The 25,756-nt window shown below is 36.4% G+C and overlaps 2 protein-coding genes across 2 annotated transcripts; both read left to right on the top strand.

Moving 5' to 3' along the window:
* Positions 1 to 1,752: 1,752 nt before the first annotated feature.
* On the top strand, positions 1,753 to 11,752 carry MBL2 (mannose binding lectin 2). The gene is made up of 6 exons (XM_074232988.1): positions 1,753 to 1,910; positions 4,068 to 4,263; positions 6,578 to 6,694; positions 7,746 to 7,820; positions 9,080 to 9,154; positions 11,210 to 11,752. The coding sequence occupies exons 2-6, from the start codon at positions 4,077 to 4,079 to the stop codon at positions 11,584 to 11,586; spliced, it is 831 nt and encodes a 276-aa protein (XP_074089089.1). The 5' UTR covers positions 1,753 to 1,910; positions 4,068 to 4,076; the 3' UTR covers positions 11,587 to 11,752.
* A 1,137-nt stretch (positions 11,753 to 12,889) lies between these two features.
* Positions 12,890 to 23,847, top strand: LOC141522659 (pulmonary surfactant-associated protein A-like). The gene is made up of 4 exons (XM_074236183.1): positions 12,890 to 14,804; positions 16,489 to 16,590; positions 19,535 to 19,628; positions 20,933 to 23,847. The coding sequence occupies exons 1-4, from the start codon at positions 14,714 to 14,716 to the stop codon at positions 21,354 to 21,356; spliced, it is 711 nt and encodes a 236-aa protein (XP_074092284.1). The 5' UTR covers positions 12,890 to 14,713; the 3' UTR covers positions 21,357 to 23,847.
* Positions 23,848 to 25,756: the final 1,909 nt, after the last annotated feature.

Here is a 25,756-nt window from a genome sequence, read left to right on the forward strand (position 1 = left end):
CAACTAGTTAAGAAGATGGTATCCCAGAACTTGATGAAGTTTTCTGAACCAAAGCTTAACAAATAAGAATGAGAGGGTTCAGGCCAGAGAGATATCTAAGAATTGCTAATCACATTCACCTAGGGTATTGAAAGTCTAATAAAAGGATAGAGATGGGTATTCCACCTGTGAGTTCAACAGTATTAGGAAGGTTCAGGTAGGGAAACTCCCTTTCCAAATGAAGACCAGCATTTTTTCTGCAATTTAGAATCTTGAAGAATTGCCTGGAGCCCATGAGCTACTCAAGGGACTTGCCCAGGATCACAAAGCCAGTATGTTTCAGAGGCAAAATGTGAACCTGGTTCTTCATGCATTTGAGGCCAGTTGTCTGTCCACTAAATCATGTTACTTCTTTTAAGTCTAATCAAAGAGTCTTCAGGGAAGGGGGAGATAAATGTTTCACTCTACCTACCAATCTAGATGCTGCAGGGACGAGCTATACTGTTTGTAGAAAAAGTGGTAGTCAAAAACACCCAGAAGTTCAGAAGTCAAAATCCAAGAAGATATCCATACATAAAAGCCACAGTTTGCACCATATTATAATAAGTTCCAAAATGCTTACGACTTAAAATGTACAAAATTTTGTTATAAACAAGAGCTGAAAAGATAAAGGAAGGATATGCAATTCCAAACTATGAATAGGAGAAAGAATTCTTAATTCAACAAGGGTTGGAGGTTATCATAAAAGATAAAAATGGACAATTTTTTGTTCTTAAAAATAGAGAACTATTTTGAAAGTACAACTTAAAATTATTAAGCATTTGCTAGGTGGAAACTTTGGAGTAAATTTCTCAGATAAAAAAAGTTCTCTTGGTTTATTTTGTTTTACTATACTTTCTGGTTACAACAGAGAGCTTTGGTAGTGACAGGGAAGCAGGATATAGGCAGTGATGCAAAAATATAAAAAAGAAATAAAAGTCTATCCATGAAACATTAAAATCAAGTATAGACAAGAGAAGGAAATAGAGGGTAACAGACTAAATTATATTTATTGTGTCAAATTTAATATATATATATATATTTTTTTTGAAAGGATTGGATATAATATTATACTACCTGTTTTGTTCTTTGTACATTGAAATGTTCATGTTCCAAAGTCAAAATCTGACATTAAGAAGCTAGGATTGGAGCCTCAGGGCTGGGGCATGGCCCTTTTTCTATTTTGCCCTAAGGATCCCCTCTCATCACTGGACCTATGAATATGGTCCAATGAGGATCAGCATAAAAGAGCCTGGTCTCTATTAAGAGAGGTTAAAATCTCATTTCTCATGATGTTTTGATTATTTGGTCCCTTACTCTAAATTAAGGTTTTTTTAAATTATGATTCACTAGATCATTTAGAGTCATCCAGGTTCATCACATCTAGAGTCTCCCCAAAGGTGGAAATAAGAATTGCGTATAGGGCAGTTATTTATTTCCTTCACACAAGAGTCTGCAATGTGAAAATCGAGATTGATCCCAGAGAAAGCTTACTAACAATTCAAGTTAGCAAAAATGGAAGAGACTTCCTCAAGAGATAATGGATTTCACTTCATTGAAGTTTTTTAAGAAAAAGCCGGTTAACACACTTTTGAAGCATGCTGTTGAAGGAACTCATTTTTAGGTATGAGTTGTGGGCAGTCAGTTAGGGTCATTTCATCCCTGAAATTCTGTCTCTGTGATTCTTTCCCAATCTGCTTGGGAGCAATGAAAATAAAAGCTGGCTATTTGGCTCAGTTGTTTATTAATCTGTGGAAGCAGAACAAGGACAAAGCTCTACCCTATAAACAGAGTTGATTCTGTAAATCTTGTTGAATCCAATCTCTTCCTGCTCTTCCTGTGTAAAAATAGAGGACACTTTGGACTGTTATCTCTTTTCTATTGGATTCCAGGTAAGATTTTCATTAGCAATATAGCCTTGGGTCAAAGATCTGTGTATTTACCTTGATTTCAAAAAGAGGATTTTCCATCAGTTTTTATCTGTAACTAGACAAGGGTCTTTTCATTTTGATGTTCCTCATATCCTTTTAGGTCTTTTGGTTTCTTTGGAGGCTTTGTACTCTATAAAAACAGGCCAAATCTGGTGTAGGTAAAAGAAAAAGGGACATGAAATTACTCCGTTTCCTGCTGAAGAGTTAGCAACTTTTGATTCCCTGTGGACTCCTTGGCAAGGACAAACAAGAATTATGAAACTTTTTGCAGGTCTAAAACATAAGTAGGAATGAATAAAGTAGGGAAATGAAAAGGAGAGAGGGAAGGAAAGAAGGAAAAAAGAAAAGAAGGGAGGGAGGAAGAGAAGAAGAGAGGAAAAGAGAGAGGAAAGGAGGGAGGGAGAGAGGGAAGGAAAGAATGAATGAAGGAAAGGAAGGATGGAGAGAATGAAAGAGGAACTGAGGGAAGGAAAGAGGAAGGAAAGAAGAAAAAGAAAGAGAAAAGAAGGAAGGGAGGGAGGAAGAAAGAAGGAGAGTGAAGGAGAGAGGGAAGGAGGAAGAAGAGAAAGGAGATCTGGAACGATGAGAAAGGAAGGGAGGGAAGTAGTGAAAGCAATAAAAAAAATTTGAAACTTTGTTCAGATTTTCTGCTATTCAAGGGAGAATGAAAATTTCAGTTCACTTTTAAAGTTGGATAACTTCAGAAGTTTAAATGATCAAAATTTATTTAAGAATCATTTAAAGTTTAACTATTTACTATTATACTTGGTTCTATGAATTTTGATTTAAAAAAGCTTTTTTTTTTTAAGACCAGGCACCAGCCATTATGCATTGTTTATGTGACAGTATCTGGATGACACTTTCCAAGATCCAAAGATCAGTAAAGGAGGTTCTTTTGTTTGACCACTAGTCACCTAATCAATCATTAGTAGTGCTTATTTTATTCTTATGAGGTCATTGCAAAACTGTGTATATAAAAATTCCTTTTTTCAATGAACTTAAGGCAAGGATTCTGAAAGTTTTTTTTTTCAGTCACTGAACAGCAGCTGATGAATGTCTTTATAAACTTCAAATATTAACCAGAGATATATAACACACATAAGACTCTTCAGTGATATTAATTGATATTAATGAAAAATTAAATTAATTAATCTTACACATCTTTTGTTAATTTGTGTCATTTATATTTTTAAAGTATTTAAAGGTTACAACTGAATTCAGACTTTTAGGACACTTTCTTTATCCAGTCCTGTGTGACACTCCTCTTTCCTTTTCTTCCTTCCTCCTTCTCTTCCTCAATGTCTCTTTCACTCCCTCCATCCCTCCTTTTCTTCCTTCATTCTTTCTTTCCCACCTTCTCTCTCTCTCCCTCCTTTCCTATATCTGCTCCTCCTTTCCATTTTTCCTTCCTCCCTTTATTTTTTCCTTCTTTCCCTCTATCTCTCTCTTCCTTCCATATTCCTACTTTGTTCATTCCTACTTATGGTTTAGACCTGTGTGAGACATTGTAGGGAATCCTAGGAAACAGAAGGCATGTAAAAGAAAATAGCCAGACTAACCTAGACAGTGAGGGTAATGCGTGTGTGTGTGTGTGTGTGTGTGTGTGTGTGTGTGTGTGTATGTGTGTGTGTTGGAGAGGAAAGAAATGAACTTTTTTAAAAATTATTTTATTTTTTGGTTTTTGCAAGGTAGTGGGGTTAAGTGACATGCCCAAGGTCACACAGTTAATTATTAAGTGAATGAGGTCGAATTTGAACTCAGGCCCCCCTGACTCCAGGGCCAGTGCTCTATCTACTGCACCACCTAGCTGCCCAAAATGATCTTGTTTATAATGAAGAATTCTCATTAGGAGGGAAAGAAGCCAGTAGAATGGGGATTAACATGCATAATGGTTTCCAAAACAGTTTGTATTGGTTAATCTTGAGGACAATAGGGTATCAATAAAATGTTGATTAAGATCCAAAGCAGTGAAACTACACTATATGTGTAGATTGATGTTGAGGATAAGAGGCAGCTGGTGGCAGCACCAGAGGAGAGAAAGCAAATAATGAGGCTGGTTGAAGACCCTTGCTATTTATCTTTCTAAAACAATTGCCCTCAACTTTTTCCCTATCCAAGGTTTGGAGAATGGCTGTCTTTTTCTGGTTCCCACTCCTGCTCATCATCATGGTGAAGACTGCCTTTTCACAGAAAGTTTTGAGTGAGGGAACTGAGCAGACCTGCTGTTCCGTGGTCTCTTGTGCTACCCCTGGGGCAAATGGGGCCCCTGGAAAAGATGGAAGAGATGGTCTCAAGGGACAAAAGGGAGAGCCAGGTACAGGACTAACTGGGGTCATTGTGCACAAATTTCAGGTGTTCCCATGCTATGGCTGCCTCTTCTAGGAGTTTAGACTCAACACATGAGAGGGTCATATTTATAGGTGATGTTAAATTATTTCTCTAGATACAATCTGTATCTAAAAGCATTTCCTCTAAACAAGGGAGTGAGATTATCAAAGTCATTCCTTTTTATCTACCTCTGGTAATCTGGCACACAGATTCCCCCCACCCAGTTTCCAAGTAGTCAATGGAAGAATTATATTGGTACCTTACCAAAAAAGACAATTTACAGGACCACTTTCTATTTTTTTTCCTATTTTTTTCTTTTTGCAAGGCAATGGGGTGAAATGACCAAGGTCACACAGCTAGGTAGTTATTGTCTGAGGCCAGATTTGAACACAAGTCTTCCTGACTCTGGGCCCAGTGCTCTATTCACTGTGCCACTAGCTGCCCTCAGGACCACTTTCAAAGGCAATCTCTTGAGAATCTCTCAGTCTACTCCTCTATGGGGAAACACATGGAATACTACTTGCTTAGTAAGATTTAAGCTAAACACTGAGTACTGGAAGAAAGACTTAGTATTCTTTTTTGAGGTCACAAGTTTGTTTTCTATCCCCTTAAGATGACCACATATAATTCATAGAGAAACACGTTTTTGTCCATTTCACTCCATTTTGTAGAGAACCAGAAGACTATGAGTTCAAAGTACTCCATATCCATCTATATAGTGGTTTTACCTACAGTGGTCAATTAATTAATTGGGATAATGTATAATAATTACATTTCTATTATGTAAGTCTTAAGATTTTTCTGTCTTTCAAAAATTTTTAATATTCAGTTTGTCCTTTTGTTACATGCAATTTAGGACTAAGTTCACCCTATTTTGGCATATGTTCTTTATTTCTTAATATATAACATTAGATATTACCACATTAGATATTAATTATACCTTTTAAAATCTAACTCTTAAACACTCTTAATAGTGCTTACATCAGAAAAGTTCTTAGACCACTGAATCATGATTCTTTCTATTTCCCGAATACGTTTCTTAACTTTTTAATGATCTGTGGCATGGTGCAAGGTTGTATTGCTATTAGGGAATTCCTATAAAACAAAACAATTCTTTATCAAATAGCTTTATCAAAGTTCATCATTTTGGTTAGTTGGGATAAAACTTCCAGTCTTACTGATTGTAAAAAATATCTCCCCCCAATCTGTAGTTCTGAAAATGGTTTAGAATTAAAAGTTCTTAAATGAAAAAATAAATTCATTAATAAAAATGACCTTTTCTTAATTTTCATTTCATTAGATTTTATGTTATCCTGCCCATTAAAAACATTTTGTATTGATAGTAAGTGTTAGCAACTGATTTTTCAGCCATTCTTATTATTGTCCTTCCAATTTTAAGAACTTTAAGATGGGGGCAGCTATGTGGTGCAGTGAATAGAGCACTGGCCCTGGAGTCAGGAGAACCTGAGCTCAAATCTGGCCTCAGAAACTTAATAATTATCTAACTGTGTGACCTTGGCCAAGTCATTTGACCCCATTGCCTTGCCCCCCCAAAAAAAACTAAAAAGAAAAGAACTATAAAAGTCTACACTACACTATAGATTGATCAGTAAAAAACTCAAACAACCAACAGTTTCCTAAAAAGTTCTTTCCTTATTTAATGAGGATTAATCCAGCTATTTTATCAGCTCTTAGCATTATTTTTCATTTGGACTGTACTACCCTTTGTACTTTGGTGAAAGTAGTCCTGTTTCTTGTGGACTTGAAAGATCTTTGAAATGCTTTACTTCCCCATACAACATCTGAATTTCATCTAATAGTTTTTGAAGTATGATCATCAAGAGCTACAAATTTTTCAGGTTTCCTTGAAGTAATAGTCATTGTTTAAAAATTCTATGGAATTTAAAGCATAAGAGAACAATGAAAGATATGAGTATGGTCCCAAATCCACTATTCAATTGACAAAGAACTAAATCAAAGTGGGGAAACCAACTTACCCTGGATTCATTTGCTTAAGGCAAAATATATTGAGTCAGTCTGGTGTCTTTAGAAGCATACTCATGTATATTTATTACTTTCACAAAGTGGAATTATTTTTTAAAAGGTATTGCTTATTCCAAATAATTTACCCACAACCACAATTTTCTTTGTTTCAAGAAAGAACACTTGGCATGGGGTGACTAGATGGAGTAAGTGTATTCAGAAAAGACCATATATAAAATAAAAACTAACAAAATTTATTTTTCAGGTATTTTTCAAATATTGAATACAAAGATGTTTCTTTAATTACCCAATCATAGGACAAGGGCTTAAAGGTATCCAGGGTCCTCCAGGAAAAATGGGGCCTCCAGGGAAACCAGGAGCACAGGGAATTGTAGGACCACCTGGCATGAAAGGAGATATAGGAGACAGTTCAGGTAAGACTTGATGTGTCTGTGTTTACCCTCACTTGGAAGAGATCAATCAGGGATTCTGGGTTCAGGTTCAGCAAGCAGATAGTCCCTCTTTCAAATATCTTCATACCAGTACAATCAAATGTTCTGTTCCTCTTGTATCATTATGGACAGCTTCTCTTCTGTGACTCAACATCTCTTCCCTTCCCTACCATTGCTTCATTGGAAAAGAAAATATGGTTATAGACTATTAAAATATTAAACTTTTTAATACAATGGCTAATTTATCTGATTTTTCTTTTTTTCTACTTTTTGATTATCTTTCAAGAGATGCCTCTTTGGAGAGGGGCTACATTTGAAAATGTAAGAAATTTTAAGACATTACCCATAAAAATGCATGTTAAAAAGACTAGATTCCAAGGTGAGATCATGATCTCATTAGTTTTCAGTGATAATTATAGAAACATCCTACCCACAAATAATCATATGGTCATACTGACATAAGATGCTGAGATTGAAGGTCTAGGTAAATAGGAGTATGGTAATGCTCTTTACACAGATAGGAAAGTTCAAGAAGAAGGGAAGGCTAGGCAGACATTGAGTCTACTGAGTTTGAGGTTTCTATGGGGCCTCTAGTTTAAGGTATATGACTATTAGTTCAGAAGAGAGATTGGATCTAAGCATATACGTCTGGGAATCATCTGTATAGATATGATCACTGAAATTTGGAAACTGATGGGATTACTAATGAGCTAGAATAATATAAAGCAAAAAGAGAAACAGGTCCAGGACAGGACCATGGGGAACACCTAAAGATGAAAGGACTGAGACAGTTGGATAACCAGAAAAGGGATAAGAAGGAAATATCAAATAGAAAGGAAGAGAAAGAAGTGTCACAAAAAAATGTGAAAGCATATCCAGAAATTGATTAGCCCACATTAGTTGACAGGGAGAAATCTAACTTTGGAGAGTGAAGTTACCTTTGAATGATGATCTTGGAAGCAAGCTTGCAATGATTTAGAAGAAAGTTAGGGAAGAAACAGAAATAACATATTCCTAATTGTTTTGCTTCTAGTTTCTTTGAATAAACTATCAACCTTGGAAAGAAAAATCCAGGACCTTGCAACGCAAGTGGAAAATATCAATCAATGTAAGATAATCATTTGTAAAAGTTCACTTTTCTCTAGTTTGCTCTTCAGATAACTCTAAGTTAGAGGCAAAGTGGGTTACTGGCGAATACTGGATTTTGATTTATAATAACTGGTATATAGGAAAATACCTATCTAGCCAGATGAGGAATCAATGTCTTTGGCATTCCATTTTCTCATCTGTAAAATGAGAATGATGACAATAATACCAAATTCCCTTTGAGGTTATTGAAAGGAAGTAATTTTGTAATGAGCAAATTATCTTGGGAATACTGATATTATTTTACATGTTTTGGAAAAAGCAGTTGACTTCAAGGAAAAAAGGATCTGAATTTTAGTTTTGCTTTTCCACTATCTGTAGAATTCCATCTCTCTAAACTTTACTTTTATAATTCTTAAAGTTGGAGAAATAAAAATTATAAAACTGAAATAATAATATACAGGATAGGGAACTTTAGAAGTAGAGTGACCTGGCCCAGTACATTGCCAGGCAAGCCCATTTTATCTCTTAGTGCCTTCAAGTTATTCTCTTAGACTATAAATTTCCAAGCAAGTGCCCAGCTCCACTGATAGAGGGATTTTCATCTGTGGTACTTTACGATACAAATTTTTTTTTAAATCACAAATGTGTCCTACCTAAAATTTCCATTGTGGGATTTTGTAGGAGGAAACCAAATCTGTTGGAGAAATTAGTCATAACTTGAGGAATACCTCAGTAGTTATTGACATGCTTAGCAACCACACCTTGAACTGAATCTCAAAGCAGTTCAGACAAAGAAACTCTTTAGAGCACAATAATTTAATGGAAACATTTTAAACTTAAAAAACAGGGCAACGAGTGGAGATTTAGACAGTGGAGAGTACCACCATCCTTCCTTAGTCAACGACTATGAGTCGTGTTATAAATCATAAGCCCTTAGAGATAGAAGGAAACCGAGAGGTCACCTATTGAAAACCAACATAATTTCTTAAGCATGGTAAGTATATGATAAAGGTTTATTGAATTAAATCAAAATATAGGATTCCCTTCAATGATATCCCTAATAGATGATCACCCAGTCCCCTGGATGAGCATCTCCATGGATGGCAGCTTATGTAGAATATGATTACTTGGTTCCATTAGGAATTGTTTCCTTATTTGAACCTAAATCTGCCTCACAGTAGCTACTAGCAATTATTTCATTGCTGCCCTCAAGTGCTACAAATAATAAATTTAAATATCTCACGATAGCCATGTCTTTCTTATTTCTTTTGTTTCTAGCTTTTCTCAAATCGGTCACAGACTCATCTAAAACATTCCAGACCCTTCAAGCTCAAGTGAACAAAAACAAAAATGGTAAGTTAACCTTTCATGATGGTGGTGTCTTTTTTTTTAATTTGCTCTTCGGAGGACTTTACATCAAAGACAGGGCTTCATGGTGGTGGTGGTAGTGGGGGACTGGTTTCAGAATGAGAAAAGCAAGACTTGAACCACAACCTGATATCAAATAGTCAGGTGGCTTTAGGAAAACTTAACGAACCACTCTAAGATTCAATATGTTCACTGGCAAAATGGGAGTGATAATGTACCTCCTGGGGTTGTTGAGAGGAAAATGCTTTGTAACCTGCAAAACCTTTTAGAAATGTGAGTCATTAAGAGTGTTTCACAAATAATGAAAGGAGCACTATACTTAGAGTGAGAGGATCTAGGTAAAGATGAAATCAAACTGATTCTGCAGCCAAAGACCTCCTATTCAAATCCTGCCTCTGAAACTGCCTATGTGACTTCGAGCCTGTCACTTAATAGCCTTCAAGGTTATTGGCAAAATTGAGCCTGTGAATGAAAAGACTCTGAGGTCCCACCTAGATCTAGATTTATAATCCAAAGGTCTGGGTTTTACTTTTACCATTTTCTGGACATGAATTTATAGGTAATACTTCAAATCATTTTCTTAATCTTTAAAGTAAGGAATAATAATCCTAGAGCATAAATCCAGCTCTGTGAGAGTCACTCCAGTCCAAAAAATCAGAGGGTACTTTCCTCACCCCAGCTAAGTGAACAATAGTTGAAATTTAACACTTTAAAGTTCACAAGATGCTTAAATATATGGTTTTATTTTAGGCTTTCAGCCAACCCTATAAGGAGCCAGTTGTAGTAATAATTGATGTTTCTATGGATTTCTGAGACTGCAAAGTTAATATATCTACATTATCTTATTTGAGGAGGGAGCTGGAGGCAAAATTATCCCTATTTTTATGGTTGAGGAAATTGAGGATCAGAGATTAAATAATTTGCCCAAGATTACAGAATTGATTTGGAATTTGAACCCAGGTCTCCCCTGACTCCCATCCTAACACTCTCCCAACTATACCAACCACACTGAGGCAAATTTTTTTGAAACTACAAAACACTAACTTTGACTTGTTTTGGTCAGGATCCATTTATAAGGAAATGAATTGGGTTGGGGGGAATTTGTCCACATCTGTGTTATCATCACTGTGAGGAATTCTGGTGAGAAACTCCTTTCACTGACACAGAGTAGCAATATCCCCACTATATCACTTCATTTCCCCATAATGCATAGTTTTCTACCCATGGCATTGAAAGGTTACTACGATTTGTCCAAGTCATAAGACCAGTATGTGTTCAAGGTCAAATTTGAATCCAGGTCTTCTTTATTCCAGACCAGTTCTCTTCCACACCAACTCTCATTCTTTTTTTTGCTAATAAAGGGGGGAAGAGGAAGTGGAATAGGAAATAGTTGAGCTCTAATCTCAAATTTTGAATACTAGTTTCTCCTTTTGGCTAATGCATTTCCCTTTTCCCAGGCTAGCTAATCTCTAATTTTTAGTTGTAATGAATCAACTCACTTTTCTTTGGCCTGCCTAGCCTAGGATGGATGGTTCTTGATGTTTTTCCTTGGTTTCAGTTCTATGTGTAAAGACTCCTTGGTCTTGGTAAAAGATTTTCTTTTGGATTGTAAACTAAACCCTTTTTTGTAGTTAAATTATTGTCTTCAAATCACATTCCCCCTAAAATGTAGTCTGTAGTCCTCAAACAGCCAGAACAAAATCTTATAGCTAAAGTAGGGGTTCTTAATTCAAAGTTCATAAGCCACCAAAAGGTCTGTGGATAGATTTCAGGAAGTCTGCAAACTAGAATGAAAAAGAAAATTTCATCTTTATTTTCACCTAACTGAAATTATGCCATTCAATTATTTTGAAATATAAATCTAAGAAAAGATACATGGGTTTTATCATTGCCGAAGGGATTCACACAACATACAAAAATGATTAAGAATCCCCGGTCTGAATAAATGTGATTATATCTCTCCTGAGTTAGCTATTTTCAAGAAAAGCCATGTGTTTGTTCCTGGACTGAGTTTGTCAATCATATTAATCTCACCTACAGTTCTGAACTTTTCCTTGGCCAAACAGTCTGGGAAAAAATTGTTTGTAACCAATGGAGAAAGAATCAATTTTGACAGAGTAAAAGTTCTTTGTGAGCAATTATCTGGAACCATTGCAACTCCAAAGAATGGAGAGGAGAATACAGCTATCCAGAAGTTGGCCAAAGATACCCCTGCATTCCTGGGCATCACAGACAAAGTGAAAGAAGGACAGTTTACATACCTGACAGGAGAAAGAATTTCTTACACCAACTGGAGGAGGAATGAGCCCAATGATCATGGATCTGGGGAAGACTGTGTATTAATGAACACTGATGGAACATGGAATGATATATCCTGTACAAGTTCCTGGCTTGTTGTCTGTGAAATTCTTGCCTGAATGGGTCTCTTATTGTGCATTGAATGTTGAAGTCCTTCATCTTTGACTCCAAATCAGTGTTTACCAGGAACAAATGCTGGAATTTTGTTAATTTGAAGTTGTGCTGCCATTTTCTAAATTGAAACACATTATTAAACTATCTAATTCACTCTTGATTTTCTCATGATTTTTCTCATTTAGGTTTACACTAGCAGTGGTGCCTCATTAACAAGTATATTCTAGGAAAATAGAGAACACACACTTTGACCTAGAAAGAGAAAATTTAACTACATAATCAAAAGCTTTGTCAACTCTTTGTGATTTGTGAGCAATATGTGTTCATGCTTTGTTGCAACAAGAGTGGTGTTGAGGATTATCATTCATTCCCAAAGGCTAATATCAAAATTTACTCTTATGTAAGAGTAAAGAACACAATATCAGAATGACAGAACATTTTAAGGATAAGATCTCGCCTCATCAAGATCACTCATTTGGTAAATGGCAAAACTGAGGACCTTCATGTCATGAGGTCAAATCATCTCACTCTCCCACTCTATAAACTTCTGTATCTCCTTACTGCATCAGGAACAAATACAAAATCCTTTGAGTGGCATTCAAAGTCCTTCATAATCTAGCACCTTCCTACCTTTCAAATCTTCCCGCCTTACTCACTGTCATACTCCTCATCCGTGTTATGTGGACAAGTCACATCATCTGGAAGTTCCAGAGAATTTATCTGGCTGTTTCCCATTGCTGGAATGTTCTCCCTCCCCATCTTTGCCTCTTAGCTTCCCTAAAGACACAGCTAAAATTCCACTTGATTTAGGAAACTTTCTGTTCCTTACTTTCCCCTTGATTCTAAAGCAGAATTACCTGCTATTTCCAGTTAATCCTGCCTATATTTGCACACATTTTTTTTCCTATTGTCTCCCCATTATATTATAAGCTCCCTAGGGGCAGGGACTGTTTCTTGCCTCTTTTGCATCCCAAAATCTTAGCATGATAGCTCAGATGATAGCTACCTGAGTGATATAATTTGAGAAGCACTAAAAAAAAGCTCTTATATCCTCAAAATGCATTCTGTTATCAATCTACTGTCTGAATTTCCAAAATTGTAATGCAAAGTCCTGTCCTTTTAACTTTATATGCCCTTTAATACTAGTTCCTGTATAGGTTACTATTGCTGAAATGATTTCCCCTTTTTTTCTTTTTTAATCTTTACCACAAGTAATGGCTCACTAAGGTGGGGGGGGGGAGTTGAAAATATTTGAGAAGGCAGGTGACATATGAACAAAAGAGGATACCAATTAAAAGAAAAGAAAATGTTCATTCCACTTGGAGCTATTAATGAATACTTGAGTGTGATTCAGATTATTAATTCCCTTTTATAGGTTTCATAGAGGAGAGTCAAATTAATTACACGCTTTGGAGAAAGGGAGAAATAAAAGAAAGAAGCAAAGAACCAGAAGACCAATTCTGCCAGTTTTAGGAAAGGGACCCATCTACCAGCCTAGGTTACCTACTTTTCATCATACAACCTATGATCAGAATCAGTAGCTTTGGACTTTCACTTCATCATAGATGGGAAACTATGGCTAGGTTCTGGAAAGTGTGAGAGGAGAACCTTCAATGAATGGATGAGTAAGCAATAACTCCCATTCATATAGTGCTTTAAAGATTAAATGTTCTTTTTATGCTAAGTATGGAAATAAAAGTAAAGATATTATTAGAATGGATGATCATCCACTGATCACTATTAGGTAATAGATCACTGCCTCACTTGCATAGAAGGGAAAATGAAGAGAGAGAGAGAGAAGGACCTCTGATTTCGTATGCTAATTACAAGAACAAACAATTCAAATCTGGAAAGGACATCAGAAATCATTTCCAACCCTCCATTTCAGAAATGAAGAGATTGAACCTCACAGAGATGGGTGGAAGTACTCAAGATTACCCAGTAGGAGAGAGAGGATTTCCATCTCTATCTACAAATATAGTACTACTTCTATTGTATCATATCTATATAATTCACCTGGCACTTAATAGCTTTGCTAGTTATCTTCTTCTGTCTTTTGTCTCTTCAACTACATCCCTGGAGGGTTGGTTTCATATCTTCTCCCTTTCTTGTATGCTCCATAAAGTTTCTATTCTATTGCTGCAGTCTGTACTAGAGAGATGAATAGGAGCACAGAGCATATTGTGAAATGAATGAAAGAGAGCAGGAAGGAAAAGAAAAAGCAAGTTCTCATGATGTGACTTGTCAGTAACAAGTATCAAGAAGAGCAGAAAAATCATAGGGTGAAGGAGAGAGAGAGAGAGAGAGAGAGAGAGAGAGAGAGAGAGAGAGAGAGAGAGAGAGAGAGAGAGAATATTTATTCTACCCAATTATGTGCCAACTTTCCAACAAGTCTCAGTAAACAAAGAGGTGGGTACTAAATTCAGCTATAGATTAATCTGTGAATTGAGTACAAAAACTTTAATCAGATTGACCTGGGAAGAGGTGCCTCAGCATGTCCTGCAGAATCTGTTCTTTCATCTGGTGGAAACACAGAAAGGTATGGGATAAAGCAGGAGACCTTTACCTGGGATCCATGAACCAAATTTCAGAGTGTGAACTTGGAGGGGAAAAAATGACATTACTCTTTTCACTGATGCTATTTGAAACTTAGCATTTCTTTCAATTATTTAAATTATTTAAAAATAAAATTCTCTATCAGTTTTACCCAACTGAGGTCCATAATACAATAGAAGAATACAGGATGGACTCTCCTGCTGTTTTCTTTCTGTTTAGATCTTGTTCAATGGGAAATTTGACCTTGTTCCTTAACTTAGAACAAAGTGAGAGATCCTAAGGAGCTTCTTTTCCCATGCAAAAATCTTCTCTCTGTGACAGGTAGGTCTCATTCAGGAGTCTTTCTTGGGTATTTTTCCTGATCATGCCTCCTTTTGGAAGGAGGTGGGGTTAGGTCTATACTGGCAAAGAGGAAGAGAGATCAAAATTGTTTTGACCGAAAAGTCATCTGAAATAACTTTCCTTAATATTTACTAGACGTGCAGTTTAAATGATGACTCGACTGCACCTGCTCATTTTCTTGTTCCAAGTGTGGATACTCCTTGGATTCTACTCAGAGTCAACAGACAATGGACAATGTACCCATTCTGCCCCTCATTTTTCCATGGTGCTTTGAATGTTAGACGATATGGAAGAGTTGGACCCAAGGGAGAAAAGGGAGAACCAGGTATGTGAAAAGCAACAACTCCTAGGTAGGAGCAAAAGGGTAAGATGGTAGCATTAGTAGCTACCTTTCAGGTAACACTGAAAGGATCTTGTGGAACATATCTCCAAACTCCTATAAATGACAGTGATTTTTGCAAAATACACAATTATTAGATCTAGATCTTGAGCCCAGGCCTCCAGTCTCCTTTGACTGAATGCCATTCTCATCACATCATGTTGCATCTTTTTTATTACATAAATATTATAATTGCATAAATATTATATTTGTTTTCCAATTATATACAATAGTAGTTTTTACTTATCATTTTTGTAAGGTTTTGAATTTTACACATTTTCCCCTACCCTCTCTTCCTTCTCCCCTCCCTGCACAGAAGGCAATCTGATTATCTTTACATTGTTATCATACTAAGAATTGATCAAAATTGAATGTGTTGAGAGAAAAAACCATATCTTTGAGGAAAAAATAAAATATTAGAGATAGCAAAATTATGTAGTACTAGTACATAAGACAACTTTTTAAACAAAGTTGAAAGTAACAGTATTTGGTCTTTGTTTAAACTCCATAGTTCTTTCTTTGGATGCAGATGGTATTCTCTGTCATAGATATCCTAAAATTGTCCCTGACTATGTCATGATGGAATGAGCAAGTTCATTAAGGTTGATTATCACCCCATGTTGCTGTTAAGGTGTACAATGTTTTTCTGGTTCTGCTCATCCAGCTCAGCATCAGTTCATGCAAGTCTTTCCAGGCTTCTCTAAATTCCCACCCTTTCTGGTTTCAAATTAGAACAATAGAATTCCATAATGTACATATATACCACAATTTGTTCATCCATTCCCCAACTGATGGACATCCCCTCGATTTCCGATTCTTTGCTACCACAAACAGGGCTGCTATGAATATTTTTGTACAAGTGATGTTTTACTCTTTTTCATGTTCTCTTCAGGGTACAGACCCAGTAGAGGTATTGCTGGATCAAAGAGTATGCACATTTTATTGCCCTTTGGCCATATGTTGCATCTTTACTACATATTTTCTCTGAAGGATTTTCAATACAAGGCTGCTGTCTCTCCAAGAAAACTGTAGATTCATTCAGTCAGTAATGTATGACTTCTAGTGACCTAATTAGGAGTTTTCTTGGCTGAGATAATAGAATGGTTTTCCATTTCCTTTTCCAACTGATTTAACAGATAATGATAGTGAGAGAAGCAGGGTTAAATGACTTGCCCAGCATCACAGAGCTACTAAGTATCTGAGGCTGGATTTGAATTCAGTACTAAGCATTCTATCCACTGGGCCAATTAGTTGCCCTCTGGATTTCTGAGACTTAATCATTCTGATATGCTGCCAATAAAATATTGCTCAGTGATCAAGTTTTCAATGATTTCTTCTGGAATCTTCAGTATTTCTCTTTTAAAGAAATTATGAAATGCCATTGGGTGTGAAGGCTAATACTCATCAGGAGCTGAATTTCTCATGCCCTAAAAAGAACCTAAGCAGCAAGTTCAAGATGAAAGGTCAAATGTGGAAGTGTATGGTGGTTTTTTTCTCAAACTCATTAAATAAAAGAAATAAATGAAATAATAAAATTTTATCTCATTTTTATACATAAAGGTTATATAATATACATGTGTGTGTGCATGTAATCATATATGATAAAATAATTCATATTAAATTGGTAAAGGGACCAGCTACCTTCAGGGATGTCCTCAAGAATTTGGAACTCCAGGTAACCCAGGGCCACAAGGACTACCAGGAATGAAACACATGAAAGGAGACCCAGGTGGTAAGTATCTCTATGCCTTCCGTCTTAAAAGGGTCTGGGCGCAGGTGGGGAAAAGGGAGGTTGGAGAGGAAATACAGAGTAGTTCTCAAGATTTCTGAGTGTTCAGATCACTTCAATGGCATAACTTCATTAACTAAGTGAAGGAAAGCCAGAATTGTCACAAAATGAATATATAATGACCAAAGAGGGGGCAAGGTGTCCCTTGGGAAGAGGTTTTGGGTGGTGGGGAGAGGGAACTTCGCTGCCAAGTGCCTATTAATGTTGGTTCAGCCAGGGGCAGCAGCAGTTACCTTTTCAAAGTGCATTCTGTTGTAATTGTTCTTCCTTTCCACTCCAGGAACAGCCAGCTTCTGCCCACAATTCAACCCTCACTCAAGATCAATGCCAATTCTACCACATCCTCCTCCATACTCCCACTGGGCTTGCAAGCTTTATTAGTCTTTCTCCCACCACCTTCAAAACAAAGGAAAATAATTCTATAATATGAATAATCTTAAATATATAAAGGAATTGTGGGAAGTCTAATGAGTTTGCCTCATCCAGTGTGTGTGGTGAGGTGGGGGATATTATTTAAAATCTCTTTTTCATATGGGCTTTTCCTTTTGTCAGCTCTTTTCCCTTTATCAATCTCTTTCAATGTCTTCATAGTTCAGTGATCTCATAGCAAGATGACCCTCAAGGGGCAGCTAAGGGACACAGTGGATAGAGGACTGATCTTAGAGTCAGGAGGACCTGAGTTCAAATGTGACTTTGGACACAATAATTATTTAGTTGTGTGACCCTGGGCAAGTCATTTAACCACTCTGACTTGCCAAAAAGAAAAAAGAAAGGATGACCATCTTTTTTTTAAATAGCAGCTTAATACATGGAAAATAAAAAGGAAAGAGGTAGATAAATAGAGCCTTTAAAATGCCAGTTACTTCAACTGGAAGTTGAAAAGAGACAAAAAGTTTTTCTTTTCCCCAAGTTTCCCACAAACATATCTCATCCCAATCCCCCTCATATTCAAACTCAAATGGATTTGAGTGAGAAAGCAGGAAAGCGAATTATAAATCAATAAATAAGAAATGGATTTCCACTCCTGGGAAGGCTGGATTTGGCAAGGTATTTTTCTGGGAAAGATTGGGGAAAACCCAGGCTGGCTGGCAACCGTACCCTGAGCCCGGAAATTATCGGTCAGTCAATAAACCTCATCTGGAAACATAACTAAGTGATCCTCCATAGACAAGTGAGTCACTTGTTTGACCTTGTGGACAGTGTCCACAGTAGACAAGCTGTAACTACCAACACATACAAACAGATTTCTTCCTTAAAACAAGGGGGGGGGGGGGTCTGTTTACTGAACACAGAGGAGTCAAACAGACATTGATTACCTCAGAAAAACATTAGCTTAAAGACAAACACAGTCTGTCTAGAGAGCTTTATTGCATGGGAAACATACAGAACAAGCATACATAAGGGGGGAAGTGTCATTCACTCATTTTTTTCCCTTAATAATAGTTATAATAAATAACTTATGTAAGTACTTATTTTATGTCAAACACTATAATGAACACTTTATAATTATCATTTCATTTGATCTTTACAACTATCCTGAGAGCTAGATGTTTTTATTCTCTCATTTTGTAAATGGTCGAAGAAGTTCAAACAAATAGTGGTTAAGTGTTCAGGATCACACAGTAAGTGTCTAACTTTGGATTTGAACTCAGGTCTTCCTGACCCCAGACTCACCACTCTATCCACTGTACCATCTGACAACAAAATCTATTATGTACAAGGCAGGATGTGAAGTAGGTTTTGTTCTTTAGGTATTTTTAGTTGTATCCAACTCTTTTGATCCCATTTGGAGTTTGCTTGGCAAACATATTAAAATGGTTTGCTTTTCCTTTTCCATATCTTTGTACAGATGAGGAATCTAAGGTAAACAGGGTTAAGTGACTTGACCAGGTTAAATGTCTGAGGCCAATTTTGAACACAAACCCGGAATACTAGCCACTGTGCCCTCTAACTGCCCTATTACAGATGTCATTTTGAAATTATTAAGGGGAGGGAAATTATATAAGAGATAAAAGAAAGAGAACTGCCTCCCCAACCCATATAAATGCTAGTGGGAAGGAAACATATATGTCTTTATCCATGAGCAATGAAATTTAATACAAAACTGAGTGAATCCATAGCATATAGCAAGATGTTTTCTTAACATACTTAATTTATGCTTAAATCACTACTCTATCTCTTAGCCAAAATTCTAGAAAATATATATTTACAATCACTGTCTCCATTTCCTTACTCCTTTCCTTTCATTCCTCAGTCCTTTGAAATCTGTCCAGATTTAACTGAAACTTTCTCCAAAGTTGTCAACAATCCATGCTTCTTGATTTTTGACAACCTTGCTTCACAGGCACTCTCTTCTCTGGATTTTCATGACCCTTTTCTCTCCTGACTCTTCTTCTACCTGTCTGGTAGCTCCTTTTTGCCCTTTTTTGCTAGATCATCATCCATTACATGCCCCTTAACTATGGTTGTATCCCAAGATTATGTACTGAACTGCCATCTTTATCTGGCACTAACTTGCCTTCCCAGTCTTATACATATCGTTATCTTTCACATATTCTCTAAACTGGTTTTCTTCATATTTCTCACATCCAACCCTCCAACTCTGGTTTCCAGTGATTATGCTCCCCTTCACCCTTGGAGTATTCACTCTTCTAGCCTCTACATTTTACAAACCCTGATTTTACTCAGAAGTCAGTTCATGTAAACATTCTACATGAAGACTTTCCTAATATCTGCTGTTCCTAACACTATTCCTCCCCAAAGTTCCTTTCATTTATTTTGTACCTATTAAATATATTTGTTGATGTATTGATTGTATGTGCATGAAAATTGGATTTATAACTTTTTTTGAACTGGCTCTTTGACTTGTCAATACCTCCAAATCAAGGTGTCTCCTTCCTGGAAAGCCACAATTCTCTAACTAAGGAGCTGTTGGCCTTGATGTCGGATCTAAAAATTGGAACATCTGAAGTTGAAAGCCTGTAAGTCTATGGGTTCTCCCAATAGAACAGGATTGTAGAACAGAAAATTTGGGGGATCGAGAAAGTACTTGTTCTCAGGTTGAGGATAGAAATAGACCTGTATCACCTGTCCTCTAGTTCTTGGATTCGGGCCTTGACTGATGAAAAAAGGTAAAGAAGGAAAATGAGACCAAAAGTGAGGAAAATGAAGTTTTTCTTACTTCAAATGAGATTTCATTTTGATTAATATAGGTGAATTCTTAAAAGAAAATCTTTTGGAGAAAGGACAGAATGTCTAATTATGTCATTTGAAAAAAGTGTTAACAAGATCAAGCAACTTGTCAAAATATTCCTTTTAAATTCACAAATTAAAGGAGGTACCAAAAGGTCTTTCTTTCCCTAATATTTCAAAAATTTTGGTGAGTGGTAAGGTAAAGCTAACCACTGGGGTACTTATCAATACTGATTCACTCAAGCAAGAGTTCTTAGTTCATCAAACCAGCTACAATAATGAGCCTAGTGAAAATATAACTAATGCCAGTTATTTTTAGAGTTTTGAAGGCATTATTTATAAGCATTATTTAATTTGACCCTCCCAAATGTAGTGAGGTAGTTATTATAGATATTTGTAGGAGAGGAAAATTTGATTTCAAAAAAATTAATCAGTTTACCCATGGTGCACCAACTATTAACTTTGAACTTAGATCTCACTTAGATGCAAAGACCAATACTCTTTCCACTGTATTATGTGCCCTCACAGTCATTAAATATAATGAAATATAGGGAAGTCAATAATATAATTCATTTCAATTCCATTTCTAATTTATGGCTATCATTCTGCCATTTAGGAGATTCACTCCTTTAAGGCTCAACCCTACTTAGAGGTTCTTCCTGACTCCCCCAAGAATATATTGTATTTTTTATGTACACTTTATATCTGTGTATGGGATGTTCCTCCTCTCCCTCCAGACAAATAGAATGTAGTTCCTAGAGAAGAGTAATAATTTCATTTTCATTTTTTACTTCCAGGACTTAGAACCAGTACTTGTTAAATTGAGCAAACATTTACTAAACTGCTGGCATCATACCTGGTGCTCAGAACATGAAGACAAATATGAAATGTCTTGCCCTCAAGGAAATTGTACTCTAATGAAAAATGACTTATACAGAGATAAGTAGGTACAAATCATCCCCAAAATAATTTCAATAGTGGGAAGTAGTGAGGAAATAAAATCATAGAGTGAGAGAAATGGATAATAGAAAGACCTACATAAAGAGAAATATTCAGACATACTATTACAAACAGAAAAATAAGCAGGACAAAGTGGGACAAAAGGAAAACCACCTAATTCTGTTGTCTCTAATCTCCAACCCTCAATTTGTATGGTAATATCATTCAAGTTGGGGGAAAGTTTTTTTGCCACCAGTGGCCAGTCTTCCAATTTCCTCAAAAATAGTTTGATTTGTCAAGAGATGGGAGGCACTGTTGCTACTCCAAGAAATGAAGAGGAGAACGCTGCCATCATGAAGCTCATGGTGAAATATAACATATATGCTTTCCTTGGCCTAATGGAGGGAAAAATACCTGGGAATTTCCATTACCTGGATGGAACCCCTGTGAACTACACCAACTGGTATGCTGGGACTCCAGATGGGCAAGGAAATGAAAATTGTGTGGAAATGTACACAGATGGTACATGGAATGACAAATACTGCTCTAAGAGCTGCCTCACTATCTGTGAGTTCTGACTCTCCACCAGAGGGGTCCCCCTGGGCAAAAGAATGAATGGTGCACGGGTGAACTTGAGTGAATCATTTAGATCAAGTGTTGGCGGCCAATGAAAAAGAGATGTTAATGAATCCTTCTAGTGAAACCAAGATAAAAATCAGTTCCGTTTCCCTTGGTAGGAATGCTTGTTTCTCTCTTTCTCTTTTCTTTCTCTACCAAATCCAACCCATCCTTCACACTCTAGCTAAAATTCTCTTTCTTCCATTTGACCATTCATGATTCTGTCATTCTATAGAAATCTCCACTTTGAAAACTATAAGTTTCTACCACGCAAATTGACATGCATCACCTACTGCCTGTTCATATTATTTAATATTCCAGTAGTATCTCCCCATTTGATGCCCATCTCCAACTTGAGTTTAAGTTCCTGAATGAATGGCAATTTGTCTTCTGTCCCCCTCCCCCACTAGATTTCATGTTACCTTGTAGAGGACTAGTCAAACATAAGGCATTCAGTAAAGGCTTATGGAATAGTTGAATCAAGACAAATTAATTTTTATTGGTTTGAATTTGTTTCTGCTCTGCTCTGGGGGGTGAACCTAGGGACAATAGACCATTATACCTGTATACTTTCACAAGATTCCCTCTGATCGAAAGCTGAAGGTCACCCATATGAGCAAATGGATTTATTCATCTAGGTCACCAGAAGAGACAAGCTGAATGTAACTTAATTCAGAGTAAAATTTCAGAGATTCTATGGAATTTAAAATAATAATTTGAAGAAGTAGAAACTTACTTTATGAAAACCATCCAAACTTGGGCCCCAGTTATTTCTCTAATTTAATTCTTTATAAGCTTTGTTTTTCAATATATAAATCTACTAAACTGCTTCTCTGGTGCACTAGATAGAGCATAGACCCTGATGTCAAGAGGACCTGAGTTCAAATTCGACCTCAAACGCTTAATAATTACCTAGCTATATATATGATCATTTAACAAGTCATTTAACCCCATTGCCTTAAATAAATACAGTAAAAAAAATAAAGTGATTACCCAGTAGTAAATAGGAGGGAAAGGGAAGACAATTAAATATTTGATACTTTACATACATTTTTTTTAGGTTTTCACAAGGCAAATGGGGTTAAGTGGCTTGCCCAAGGCCACACAGCTAGGTAATTATTAAATGTCTGAGACCAGATTTGAACCCAGGTACTCCTGACTCCAAGGCCAGTGCTTTATCCACTACGCCACCTAGCTGCCCCACTTTACATACATTTTAAGAAAAATAAACACATAACTTGGTGCTTAGAATCGACCTTGAGTATTCAAATATTGCCAGGAGCCTAAAGCATCCAGAAACCACTCAAATATCTTTCTCCTTCTCTCTCATCACAAGTCTAAGTAAGAAAAGAATTATTCTACCTCCTTAGAAAAGAATTATTCTACCTCCTTAAATTGGACAACATAGACAATGGTTTCGGGAATGGTCAGTCTCTTAATTGAGGTTGAGGTCAGCCTATGCCTTAGATGACCTAGACTGAGATTATTTGTTGATTAATTTTGGTAGCATTATCAGGTATGTATTCACCATGAAATCCCCAAAGACCAATCCATTATCAGCATTCCATCAGACCAAAGGGGCTCACATGGAAGGATTGTGATTCTGAGTCTTACACAACTGCTCACACTTACCTGAATGTCACAGTCATGCTATGTGCACACAATTCATGGACATAACTTAGAATCGATGAACTTGTTGCTTAGAAGGAAGTTAATGTCTTTTCAATTCAGTTCAATTTAACAAACATTGATATATTTCACAGTATTTTTTTCCTATCTCTAAGAATATACTTCAAATATAAATAACTACAAGCAGATGTAATTTTACTCTGAAAAAGAAATTTTCATTCTTTCATCAACTGACACACATTGGTCCTTTGAGGTAATCTTAAATTCTAGTCCTTCTAGTCTTGAGTCTGCTATGAACCAGGGACTATAATGGTATTATGGCAAATAAAAATAAAAGTTCTCACCTTCGAGGGACTTGTATTCTTCTAGATTGAGTAGTAGATAAGTAAATACCAAAAAAACCAAATAATAAGCAATTGAGGGAAGGAATAACAACTTGAGAAGCTAAGAAGGGTGTATTCCCAGAAGGTACACTTGATCTGAGTTGAAGGGAGCTGGGGATCACAAAAGGAAGACATGAGGAAAAATTGAATTCTATCCAATTGTATCCACAGATGGTGCAAAAGTAAGAGACGAGACATGGGTGGTCCAACCAGGATAACCAACTTGACCAGATAGGAAGCTAGATTCTCAATAGGAGACAAGTACAATTCTTAGACTGTTCATGGCTATCATATAACTGTATTGGGGATGAGGAGAAGGCTTGACTAAGGATAAAGAATCTGAGGTGGACTCTAGGCCTCTTGAGTCTAGGTCAACACACCCTAATGACTCACTTCTCACCCTATTGGCAGCAAGGAGCAGAGTTTACATATCCACATCTTATGCCTCCAGCATAATTTGGGTGAGGTGGGGTGGGGAGGGGAAGGAGGATCTGAAGATTTTTTAATTCTACCAAATAGTTGCTGTGTGATTTTAGGCAGCTTGCTCAATTTCTCTGAGGCTCAGAGATACATCTGTTGAATGGTGCTGATAATACTTATGCATTATCTGTGTGATGAAAGTAAACCCTAAATTGGTTTATATATGAATATCACAAAATTTTATGGAAATACATGTGTACACATATAACTATATACAGATACATATGTAGATATATAAATAGATACAGATATATATGTATTTATACAAATATATAGGTACATATGTATATTTATAAATATATACTGATATGTATACAAAAAATATTCAGATGTAGATACAGACACAGATACACATATATATGATTAGGTGGTGTGGGAAGACTCATCTTCTTGAGTTCAAATCTGCTCTCAGACACTTGCTACCTATGTGACCCTGGGCAAGTCACTTAACTATTTGCCTCAGTTTCCTCATTTGTAAAATGAGTTAGAGAAAGAAATGATAAGCCGTTTCAGTGTCTTTGCTCCACCAGAAAACAAACTATAAATGGGGTTAGAGTGTTATTACTGAAAGTCTAGACATCAAATTTCCTGCATAAGTTTAATGACATTAAGGCCCATGAATTAATACTAAATATGTTTTTAATAGGACTTTAATCATTTCCCCAGCCTCAATGTCCATACTGAGACGCATATTTTTTCTGCACCACTTGGAGGCAAAATTGGGTTAAGAGTTAAGATGGTGGTCCCCTGATATAAGAACTCATACACAAACAAAGAGACTCATAGGACTAGAAGGTATATTTCCCTATTTATAAGATACACCTTAATTTGGGGGCCCAAAATTTGAAAAAAAAAGTATTATATAATGTTAATGAACTCAAGTTTTATTCTTCATGAAATTCAAGGACCTTCTGCTCATAGCTTTCAAGCATCTTTTGGGCAAGTCTGGTGCATAGACCCATGCTTATTCCATTCCTTTTCATGAATCTGAAGTGCCGATTACGTTCCCCTTGGAAATCTGTCACTTATTTTTATCAGCAATTCTTTTTGTCTCCTGCTGAACCATCTTTGTGGACACAGGAATTCCAATGGCCCTTTGCTCTTCAATCCATCTCTTCATTACCCTTTCTAACTCAAGCCATTTGACTGATTTGCCTCTCATGGTCTTCTGCCACAGTGTTTTTAGTAGGGTTTCTTCTTCCCATAGTCAGTCTGGATTGTTTTCTCAGTTGGAGGAGGACCAGAGTAACATGCAGCAGCACAATTTCCATTCTGCAAACTGGATCACTTTTAACTTCAATTAAGAACTGGAGAAAAATCTTTTTTCTGAGTCATTTCTGAACAGAATGTGGAAAAACATAACATAATATACTGTGTGCAAAGACAACAAGTGGGAATAAAGAGAGAAATGCAAGTAAAAAAAGCTCCAACCACTGTATAAGAAGTTCCCAGTTTTTAAACACAAAAATTTTCAAAAAAAGGGTGCATCTTATACATGGGGAAATATGGTACCTAAAAAGTAGTAAAAAATATAATCAAACCCTGGACTATATTTTGATTTTACACTTTGACTGCATGCAGGTATGCTCTGAAGGGGATACCGTATGCTCAAAGGGCCTGAAAGACACAAAGGCTTTTGACCCAGGTTACTGGCAGCATTAGTTTCTCTGTGCCAGCTTTGAATTACTATAGCTACACTTGAAATTCTGGCAGAGGTAATTCAAAGGATCAAATGGCAACCATGACCAGAAGCCTAAGTAGAATAACACAATAAAAATGACAATAGCAATAAATCACTTATTAATTAATATTAATGTTAATATTAACATTAATATTTATATAGTGCTTGCTATAGACAAAGCACCATG

This window comes from Macrotis lagotis, chromosome 4, assembly GCF_037893015.1.
Source record: "Macrotis lagotis isolate mMagLag1 chromosome 4, bilby.v1.9.chrom.fasta, whole genome shotgun sequence".
Classification (NCBI taxonomy): Eukaryota; Metazoa; Chordata; class Mammalia; order Peramelemorphia; family Peramelidae; genus Macrotis; species Macrotis lagotis.